The sequence below is a fragment of the Spea bombifrons genome, chromosome 12 (genome assembly GCF_027358695.1).
Source record: "Spea bombifrons isolate aSpeBom1 chromosome 12, aSpeBom1.2.pri, whole genome shotgun sequence".
Lineage (NCBI taxonomy): Eukaryota > Metazoa > Chordata > Amphibia > Anura > Pelobatidae > Spea > Spea bombifrons.
Window position 1 is genome coordinate 31,414,182 of NC_071098.1, and position 11,322 is coordinate 31,425,503.

Sequence of the window (11,322 nt, forward strand, 5' to 3'; positions counted from 1 at the left end):
CCTAGACACCAGCTTGTACGCTAATGTCTTTCTCACTAGAATTATATATATATATCGTAAGTCTCTTATCTTTTGTTATGTTTGCACCTATGACCTCTTCTCCTGGCTGCAGGGACCTCCTCAGACTGTGAGCAACAGAACCACGGCAAGGTCCTTCCCTTGTCTGTTGAAAAATATTGGTGGAGCTCGGCTCCCTGTCCTCTTTCAGGACCGTTCTAACCAGTTAAAGACCTACGTACCGTCATAAAGCTAAACAGAGAAAGTGTCAAGAAGATTCGTCTGAACGTCAAACGAGACTTTGGGGCGAGTGACCTGAAGACACGCTGAAGAAACCAAGGAATTTCCATCAAAATGGCCAATTCTTCTCGTTGGCCGATTAGATGGTCTTGGATAAGGGTGACTCACGTTGATCAACAATTAAACACAATAATTAACTTACCTTGAAACAGATTCTTTTTTCTAAGAAACCTTGTTATTTGTAGAAGTTTTTAAAAATAAGCATTTTTTTTAACTTTATATATCACACATAGTATGTACTTTTTATATATATCAGTTATTTTTTTGGTCAATTGAGTTGAAAAATAAATAAAATAATAATAAAAAATAATATTAATAAGAAACAATTCTTCACATTCCGCATACACGTGAAATCTTATAACATCAGAAAAAAAAATGCAATGTCTTAAACCTACTTTATTGGAAAATATATACTTACCACACAAATTACTTAAACTGACGTTTTTGGAAGATTTCTTTTTTTCATTTTGATCAAATTATCAAACCGACAAACATAGTTTGTAGATACCAAGAAGCAACATGAAATGGTAAAAATACTTTAGATTTGGGTATTTTCCAATAATTCCCTTCTCATCCAGACGCAATGATCCGTTAATTCTCACAGATTTCCCTTTTTATCTTTCCTTTAGCTAAAACTCTAATGAATTCACCAGCCAAAACCACGTGAAGACATCCACCAGTTATTAAATACAACTTTTTATACATATTGACAGTCATTGAAGCAAGATAAGTAAGGGTTAATATTCCTGCGCAGGTATTAAGTAAAACTATTTTTTGGGTAAATGTGTTTCATGTTTCATGTGTTGCAATAAATAATCGCTTCACCTACCAATAACCCCGCTGACGTCTTCAGGAATCAGTTTGTCGACCTTGAAGGCCCATCGTCCCGGAACGTTAACATTACTTGTCTGGGGCAAATTCAGGATGTCTGAGGTCAGTGACTGGGGTAATTCGTAGAAACCTCTGCTGCTGCCACTGTTTAAACCGGCCTGCGAAGCATCAGTTTATTAAAAAAAAAAAGGCAACATTCCTTCTGTTCTTTTTCTTTCTTTCTTTCTTTTTCTTTCTTTCTCTTTCTTTACGCTTCCTTCCTTTCTTCCCTACTCCCTTCCGCAAATCATTTTTTCATCTTTCTTTCTTTCTTTCTTTCTTTCTCTCTCTCTTTCTTTATCTCTTTTTTCTTTCTCTCTTTCTCTCTTTCTTTACACTTCCTTCCTTTCTTCCTTCCTCTCTTCTTCTTCTCATTTTTCCTTTTCTCTCTCTTTTTTTTCCCCGTTTATCATTGTTCTTAAATATTATCTTATCATCTTTGTTATTTTATTACAAATAGAGGTTGTTGGCAGTTAATCTCTGGTTATTGTATCAATTACTTAATGATCTGTCCTTTCGTTGTATCTAAGCATCTTCATTTTAATAGCCTCATATTTCTTTTCCTTTTTTTATCCTGTATCATATTCCCCCGAATTCCCCCGAATACGCCTCACTTTATTCTAAGTATTGACAAACTTACCAGGGCCGACTGCTCTTTAGACGTTGCGTTTTGGGGCCAATTTATGTCAATGTAGTTAAAGAGAACAAAAGTGAAATTCCCGTCTGTGGTCAGGACGACCTGAAATGTGTTCCACTGTCGAGGGAAAAAAGAAAGGTTCTCTGTCTGACAAATTCAAGGAAAAAGAGGAGATCTTTTTGTAAATTTCTGCATATTTCCAGTCAAGTCAATGGCCTTTTTTTTGCAACCAACCCTAAAATCCACTCAGAGACTGGCGACTGGGAATAAATAATGAGGATACCTGGCTAGCGTCGTAATAATAGGATGCAACCTTATCCCATGTCGCCACGAGCACCCACTGAGCCGAGAAGGTTGTGTTGGAGAAGTATGATGTGATGTCCGACGTTGCCCGTTCCAGAAGTTCTACATTCGTATCTTGCCGGTAGTACATTACACCTGCTTTGAAAAGGTCCATGTCAGCCCAAAATGGTGCTATGAAGGCCTCACCGTTGGTCAGAGGGAGATCCCTCGGCTTTTGAAGCGACGCATCATAATTTAACTGCAGGAGACCATTGCTGTTTATCTGGAAAACAAGAAGCTACATCAGATGCAAATGGTTCTGTGCTCTCCTCCTCTCTCTATTACTAAAAGATGTTTGGGTAAGGCCATTATGAGGGCTCTAATCCGTTGATGCATAATGATAATCAACCTCTGAACGAACGGAAGAGTGAGTAGGTGGAAGGAGAGAGGTCTACTTAGATGGCTGGACTAGAAGAGGAACAGGTCTGAGATGAAAGTCATGGAGAAGACAGGTCGTTGTACTAAGAGGGGAGACATAATGAAACTGGAGTCGAGGTGGCTTAAGAAACTATTTGGGAGAACCACCAGTAGAGATGAGCTTATGGTTCTTCCAACATGATGATTACTAAAGATAACTTTATGAGAGCTAAACCACCTACTTACATATAACGTAGAGAAAACACGTCCAAAAACAGGAATATTGACGGTTAAATGCAACGTTGCTATGAAATCATCAATAAATGGCAGGAATTGGTCATTAGTTGTCGGCCCATACGGGTAGAGGAGAGCTAAGGATAGAAAGAGAAGGTGTCATTTGGGGTGGAACAAGTTCTAGGAAGAGGGATAAAATGGCCTTTGAAATTCTATCTCATGTCCCATACCCAGGGCCAGATTTTTGTCTGAGGCCACAGAAGGCACCACTAAATGAAGAATCGCAAATAATTTATATAGGAATTGCACATATTTGTGCCTTTATTCTATATTCCATCTTAGAAACTGTATATAAAGATGTCTATGTACAGGGATAATGTACCTGATGAAGCGTCTATATGCTGGGCCCTGGAACAAACTGAAAGAGAAAAGAATGTGTTTGTTAAAACTAATTTTGAGGCACAAAAAGTGTATGTTTTTAAAAATGTTTTGAGTATTCCGAATCCGTAGAGCGTGGATGGTTGGTGACCCTCGTGGGCCAATTTGAGAAACAAAATATCTTATACACATATAAATAGCAAAGAAGAGACATTGTAAAGGACTTCGCTTCCAGGGTCTAATGATAAGTTAAATTAAATCTATACCTTGTGTTGGTTAATTATCTGAACCATAAAAGAGTTATAGACTTGAAGTTTTTCTTGCTTTGACCGGGCGGGATACGTCAGTAGGGTAGAGCATTACGTGTCATGATTTAGTAGGACGGGGCAGTGAAGAGAGGAATGTTCTGTTACTAAGTATCATTAGTGCAGAGATGTCTCATTAGGTCACTGGGGTGACTTCTCTTCTGCAAACTCACCGAATACCAGAACAAATAAGACGGAGCCAGGGTCCATGCTTGACCAACAGTATCTGTCTGCTCATCGAGCTTTTCACTCTGGAAACCTATAAAGTGATTTATTTAACAGGTGAGAGAGGGCAGGAGTTAATCTCTGCTGCTGAATACTTTACTGTAGAACGTTATGGCCGTACTGATGCAAGAAATCATGTCAGAATCTAAATGATCTTAGATTCTAAATTATCTAAAAATAACTCCCCCCCCCCCCAAAAAAAACCTCATGACATGCTCAAGGTGTTTTGAGAAGAGTCTTCATTTAAAAGAAACTGGGCTTTGGTCAGATCATCAATGGAGTCCTCTATGGCCAAAGAGGTGAACGGGCAAAGTTGAGCCTGAGTGAGTTTATGCAGCATCTTGGACTTACTGAGGACAACTCAGCCCCTGAGACCTTGTGCTTCGTCATGTTCTGGATCAATGCTATGACAAAGCATTGCCACAAGGTGGCGACAGTGGGCTTGGAATATGTTGCTCACTCGCGATACAATCTACTGTAACATTCCATACGTGCCATTGTTTTTTTCCGAGGCACAAATACCGGGTATTCTGGTTTAACTTGGCCCCTTGTAACGCCACTCGCAGAGTTTTACTCTCCGATACTCTACGCTGATACAGTAATACATGAATTCTTTAATGCTCAATGTCTAGGCACAATGTGTGACTATTTAGATATGGTGAGAAATCCAGATACCTTTTTATAGCCGCTGTACAGAAGACTCGCCAGTGTAAGACGTGCAAGACTTAGGAAAAGGAAATCGACTAATTCACAAGGTTCTTTGGAGTATTCAGGGTAAGAGAGACACAATTATCCGTCTAAATCACACATGAAGGTCGGTAGGAGGAAAGACCTGTTTGTCTCATCTGACATTTCATCAAAATAAAATCACTTTACGGAAATGTTTAAGGTTCCGATGATTCAGTAATTCCAGGTATGAGCATTTTTGGTTGGGGAGCGGAATGATATACAGATAAAAACACATTTTAATGTTATAAAAACACTACAATCAGCACTAGTGATGTTACTCTCTGCTGTCTTTGTAAGAATATATTTCCTACATGTATAGTTTGTAGGCTTAACCCTAAAGGAGCATTGACTGGAGTTATACACCTTCCAGATCACGGAACCTTGATGGCATACCTTGGCAACAATGTATCTAATACATCCTAAAGAGTAATTATATGCCCCTCGTCGACATAGCCCAGTATCCTTCAAAAGCTTGGGTTTCAAGTAAATGCTGATGCTCTTTTCTCATATACGGCTGCAGAACATTGACAAATAGGCATTTTTTATGTATATTCGATGTATCCTACCTGGGGTTCATGTGGAATTCTCTAAATTCAGAGAGAATGGAACCGAAGTCTTGACTCCGACTGTTTCAATGGCCGAGAATGAGCCGTGCAAAGATGTCTCAGCCTTTTATTGAGGTCTCCCAGGTGCCCTTTCTGTAGGGTGTAGGAGCATTAGGCTTAACAATAGGTCTGCAATCCTCAACGGAAGTCAGCCATATCATGTAAGGTTTTTATTTACGTTAGACATATTAACCCTTTGCATGATGTGCTGGGCTCCCACTGGGGGCTAAAATTATAATGTGAACATTTATTTCCGGTCTTGTGGTCATGGACAAGACGTGCATCGTGCTCCAAAGCTTTAAACATGAAGAAATTAGGAACATAGAAAGGACACGAGTGTTCACAACTCTAAAAACTCTAAAAACATAGCCTGTATAATCTCCAAATATAGCTCTTTAAATGTTCCCCCTGATACCCAAATTACAAAACCACAGGATCTCCCCATGATGGCGCTTGTAGAAAGACTCATTTTCTTGGTCAATCGATCAAGAGGTCCCACCAGTAGATGATAATAAAGTGACGTCTGATAGACCCTGTTCATCTACACCACAAATGATGGCACCACTTCCAGAGAAGACCCAGATTCTACACCATGAATAATGGCACCATTTCCAGAGAACACCTGACTTCTACACCATGAATGATGGCACCATTTCCAGAGAACACCTGACTTCTGCACCATGAATGATGGCACCATTTCCAGAGAAGACCTGACTTCTACACCATGAATGATGGCACCATTTCCAGAGAAGACCTGACTTCTGCACCATGAATGATGGGACCATTTCCAGAGAAGACCTGACTTCTACACCATGAATGATGGAAACACTTCCAGAGAAAGAAATATTGTAGAGTTTAGATTAAGAAAATCTACTGATAAAACCCATAATTGTCATCTACAATCATATCTTTACATTATATGCTTACATTCATCTGCTGAGTAGGAAGCGTTAGCACAATATGTGGGTGACACTGCAACTATAACCCCTGGGATACTCATTACTAATTAGTAGAGTGATTAGAAAAATGATGATATGCCTATAGTTAGACAGAGAAAGAGTGAGAACAGGGTGAGGTTCTGTGCGTATTTTTAGAGCATATTCGGCACTCATCAACGCACTCGACTAAAGCTTCCTCGATGGTACAAACTTATGTTTTTTTTTATACTCACAGGCACATGACGTTGAAGCCTTAGATTAACAGATAAGATAAGATCATTTCTTTTAAATGATATATTTACTATAATGATCATCGACTTGAATCCCTATTCCATTCCAGCCTTGGTTTCCCTTCTACCAAAATCATGAGGCCCAGTGAGTCGTATTATGAAGAGTATTTCTCGTTTGATACATTATTTCCTTTCGAAAACAATCGAGTACTTTGATTATCTCAAGAGACTCCAAAGGGAACCTAAAGATACTCTTGTGTGAACACAAGTGCTGCGTTCTTGAGAGCTTTTGTTTCGGGGAGAGATATTCATGTTCTTTAGATACAGTTGCAGTGATATCCACAGATTGTGAGCAACAGAACCACGGCAAGGTCCTTCCTATGTCTGTTGAAAAATATTGGTGGAGTTGGACTCCTTGTCCTAATCTAGGACAGTTCTAACAGGGGTACGGCTTACTCTCAACGGTACCCATCCTGGAAAGGAGCAATGTAACACAAACCACTCAAATACTAAAAGAATATGAAGTGTAAAACAAGTACTCACCGCTGTTTTCCTGGTACGAGATGATCCAGAGACGTTTGTGACATAATTTAATGGAGCGGCGATCGTAGAATAAATGGTCCATGTCTTACAAACGGTCACTTCCCAAATGGTCCCACCAATGTTGGCTTTTGGTGGTGACGGAACACGCTTAACAAAACTATTTTTATATTTTTTTAAATCAACCAAATGCTCAAAAAATAGAAAGTATACTCACCGAGTACGTTGTGTAATATTTCAGCCAATTCCAATCATTAAAACACAGAAACACCATCTCATAAACGACTTCTCATGAGCAATAGGCCCACTTAAAGGACATTAAATTACTAATGCTTTTAGTAAATAACCGTTTTATTGACATTCATGCATTTTGAAACCGCGTTCTTGAACGTTCCGTATTGACAATAATAGTGAGTTAAAGCAGATAGGAGCACAGCTTGATACCATAATGCTTTATGATGTCATAACAATAAATAAAAATACAATGAAACATGAAAATAGTTAAAGGTAATAATAATATTTTGAGCAAAACCAACTCTTAGTTCGGTCCTTTTTCCCCCGACTTACATTTGATCCTTCAAAGAGCAAACATTTCCATAAAATGTTACTTTAAACACCAGCCAAAATTCTTTTCTACTGAATAAACACCTCGTTTTGTGATAGATTTCCATATTGTAAGGTATGACAATTAAAACAAACAATCTACAACCATTTTTGCAGAATTTATATAAATATGATCTAAATTTCATACTTACTGGCAGAAGAAAACCTACCCGTTTTTGGAGTTTCTATATATGTATTGTCCACTTTGAAAGCCCACCGCCCGGGGACGTTGACGTTACTTGTCGATGCAAGGTTAATGATGGCCGAGGTCAGAGACCCTGGGATTTTATAGTAATCGAATCCTGTTCCAGTGTTTATCCCAGCCTGCGGAAACAGAAAAATGTCGCTAGAACGCCGACATACATTCAAAATGCGTAAAGAGGAAGCAAACCCATAAATGAATCCATTTAGCGTCTTACGACCATCTTCTATCTTCTCGTTATGGAATCCACCGACGTCATTTTATGGCCTCCATTTCCCATGATCCCCCAGTAAACTATTTTTTAGAACCCAGAAAGAAAGTTATAAAATGCTTCCCGGTGTGCTTATGGATGTTTATTTAAAAATTAGAAGGAGGCAAGGAGTTGAATAGAGAAGTCTATGGTGAGAGGTTGATGAAGCTCCTAAGGTCTCTCAATACCCTCGAGTCTGCAAAGAAGTTTAGAATCATCTAAATTCAGGTAATTACCCACAAAAATGTCTGCTTACCAATGCCGGTGTCCCTCCAAGTCCATTTGTACCCCCGCTGGATCTGCCTGTTGTCCAGCTGATGGTCCGATAGTTGAACAGAACATACGTGGCAGACCCTCCGGTGATCAAGACAACTTGGAAGGTGTTTGTCTTTTGCTGAAGAAAAGCCAACAGTGAGTGAACGGCAGCTCTCCCGCTATTTATGAGATATCTATACATATATGTCATTAAGTAGAGGTTATACCATGCCAGATTCAGATCCATAATACGCCACTTCATGCCACGTTGCCACAAATAGCCATTCAGCTACAAAGCTTGTGTTGTTGAAGTAGGTTCTGACGTCAGAATTTGCCCGTGCCAAGAGTTCCCCGTTTGTGGTTTGACGGTAGTAGACTTGTCCCGCTATTTCTGCGTTCACGTCAGCCCAGAAAGGTGCTATAATTGGATTTGTAGAATTAAAGGGAATATTGCTGGGTGTAAATTGGCCAATGGGTGCGCTGAACGACAGCAAACCATTATTATTCACCTGTTGGGGCAGAAAAACATCAATCATTTAAGTCGGCGTAAAATACGAGTGAAACAAGAAAAACAGGCTATGCCAAAAAAAAAACCCATCAATAATCACAAATTTCTTCCAGGGGAAAAAAACAAAACAATTTAATCTCATTGTCATTTCCTTAAGACTGACTGAACTCTAGATACTTCAGTTTGAGTTTTCACCTGGTTTTATTTCTTCTATATATTTACAAGGGAGAGCCAAAAGTGTAAATTCTACAGAAATTCTGATAGTACGACGCGATGGAGCCATAAGTGGACGCCTCATGTAGGGTGAACCAAGAACTGAACTTTCCTAGATATACGCAGTTCTAAACGTTGTATATATTCGAAGAATTACATAAAACACCATATTATGCTTTTATTAACAATATATTCTGTGTGGATGCGATGTATCCGGCACATTTTCTTAATTAAAAGAGCTCTGTTCTACTCACATACAAAAGAGAGTATTTTTTGCCAAACAGTGGTATCTGGGTGGAAAGTGTTATGTTTGGTGATGAGCTGTCATCGCCTCTTGGATTGGGGGTATCGAGCGCCAATCCGTATGGGTAGAGAAGGTCTGAGAACAGAAAATGATCCAATACCAATTAAATCCATCTTAATGTAGAACGGTCATAAAAAGGTCTACCCACCAGACCAACTCAGGAGAAACGTATGTTAATTTACCTGATTTGTATATTTGTGTGACAAGTACCGACGTTGTGGTTGTTGTTGTTGTTGTTAATATATTTGTTTCAATAGTCGCACTTGGTGCAGAATCTGATGTAGTTGCAGAATCTGATGTAGTTGCAGAATCTGATGTAGTTGTAGTTGTAGTTGTAGCTGTGTTTGTAGTTGTAGTTATAGCTGTAGTTGTCGGCTTCAAGAAATCTGGAGAAGAAGGTAAAAGGTATAGCATTTAATTATAATTCGTTTTTAGAAATAATGTTACAATAAGTGCTAATCATTCCGTACGCAAATAACATTAAACCTTGTGAATTAAAAAAAAAATATATACCTTTTGGATTTTTTGTGGAAGAGCTTGTAGTTGTTGTCACTTGGTCCATGGTTGTCGCCACTTCATCAACAGGTACAGAGGAAGCGTTTCGATATGCTGATGTTGAATAGGCTGTGGTCTCCATATAAGTTACTTGATAATATGGATTGTATGAAGTACCAGAAGATGCTGTTTCCAGCAGGCCAGCGTTTGTTGTGGGTTGTTGAAGGGTTGACTGGTTTGGTTCCACTGGAACTTCTGATGTTTCTCCTGCAGAAGAACTTGCTTCAGAGACCATCTCAGATGTGTCAGTTACAGACATGGTGGTGGGCTCGGAATATGTCTGTGGACTGTCTGTATCTTTTATCGTTGTTGTTGTTTCTTGTGTTGATACTTCATAAAAAAATCCAGAGGAAGTGTTTTGATATTCTGATGTTGCATAATTTGTCATCTCTTGAGTAGTGGCTTCATGATCTGGATTGTACAGAGTACTCGTAGAAGCTGTTTCCAGTTGGTCTGCGTCTGTTGTTAATTGATTAAAGGTTGTATGGTTTGGTTCTGTTGAAATCTCTGTCCTTCCTTCTACAGACTCACTTGTTTCAGAGGCCATCTCTGGTACATGAGTTACAGACATTGTCATCAGTTCAGAAGATGGAGTGACTGTTCCTACTGAAGCCGTTGTTTCTTGGTCTAAGTCCATGGTTGTCGATACTTCATTAACAGGTACAGAGGAAGTGTCTGGATATGCTGATGTTGAATAGTCTGTGGTCTCCCTATAAGTTACTGAATAATATGGATTGTTTGAAGTACCAGAAGATGCTGTTTCCAACAGGCCAGCGTTTGTTGTGGGTTGTTGAAGGGTTGACCGGTTTGGTTCCACTGGAACTTCTGATGTTTCTCCTGCAGAAGAACTTGCTTCAGAGACCATCTCAGATGTGTCAGTTACAGACATGGTGGTGGGCTCAGAATATGTCTGTGGACTTTCTGTATCTTTTATCGTTGTTGTTGCTTCTTGTGTTGATACTTCATAAAAAAATCCAGAGGAAGTGTTTTGATATTCTGATGTTGCATAATGTGTCATCTCTTGAGTAGTGGCTTCATGTTCTGGATTGTACAGAGTACTAGTAGAAGTTGTTTCCAGTTGGTCTGGGTCTGTTGTGGGTTCTTTAAATGTTGTATGGTTTGGTTCAGCTGAAATCTCTGTCCTGCCTTCTACAGACTCACTTGTTTCAGAGGCCATCTCCGGTACATGAGTTACAGACATTGTCATCAGTTCAGAAGATGGAGTGAATGTCCCTATTGAACCCGTTGTCTCTTGATCTAAGTCCACGGTTGTCGAGACTTCATTAACAGGTACAGAGGAAGTGTCTGGATATGCTGATGTTGAATAGTCTGTGGTCTGCCTATAAGTTACTTGATAATATGGATTGTATGAAGTACCAGAAGATGATGTTTCCAGCAGGCCAGCGCTTGGCTCCACTGGAACTTCTGATGTGTCTCCTGCAGAAGAACTTGCTTCAGAAACCATCTCAGATGTGTCAGTTACAGACATGGTTGTTGGTTCAGAATCTGTCTGTGGGCTGTCTGTTTCCTTTGACGTTATTGTATCTTGTCCTGTATCCATGGAAGTTGGAGCTTCATTAACAGATCCAGAAAAAAGACTTGTGGATTCCATTTTGGAATAATCTGTCATCTCTCGATTGGTGACTTCATGTTCTGGATTGTACAGAGTACTAGCAGAGGCTGTATCCAGGAGGCCTGAGTCTGTTGTGGATTGTGTAACAGTTGTCTTGTTTTGCTCCGACATT

The 11,322-nt window shown here is 39.5% G+C and overlaps 2 protein-coding genes across 2 annotated transcripts; both read right to left on the reverse strand.

Annotated features, from left to right (window-relative positions):
- Positions 1 to 1,006: 1,006 nt before the first annotated feature.
- On the reverse strand, positions 1,007 to 3,771 carry LOC128469605 (alpha-tectorin-like). Its single transcript, XM_053451421.1, has 6 exons — positions 3,594 to 3,771; positions 3,120 to 3,155; positions 2,750 to 2,874; positions 2,088 to 2,369; positions 1,808 to 1,921; positions 1,007 to 1,286 (listed from the first exon to the last, which is right to left on the reverse strand). The coding sequence occupies exons 1-6, from the start codon at positions 3,628 to 3,630 to the stop codon at positions 1,119 to 1,121; spliced, it is 762 nt and encodes a 253-aa protein (XP_053307396.1). The 5' UTR covers positions 3,631 to 3,771; the 3' UTR covers positions 1,007 to 1,118.
- Positions 3,772 to 7,053: 3,282 nt separating this feature from the next.
- LOC128469749 (mucin-5AC-like) lies at positions 7,054 to 11,321 on the reverse strand. Its single transcript, XM_053451548.1, has 6 exons — positions 9,536 to 11,321; positions 9,205 to 9,408; positions 8,973 to 9,097; positions 8,225 to 8,506; positions 7,999 to 8,136; positions 7,054 to 7,614 (listed from the first exon to the last, which is right to left on the reverse strand). The coding sequence occupies exons 1-6, from the start codon at positions 11,319 to 11,321 to the stop codon at positions 7,426 to 7,428; spliced, it is 2,724 nt and encodes a 907-aa protein (XP_053307523.1). The 3' UTR covers positions 7,054 to 7,425.
- Position 11,322: the final 1 nt, after the last annotated feature.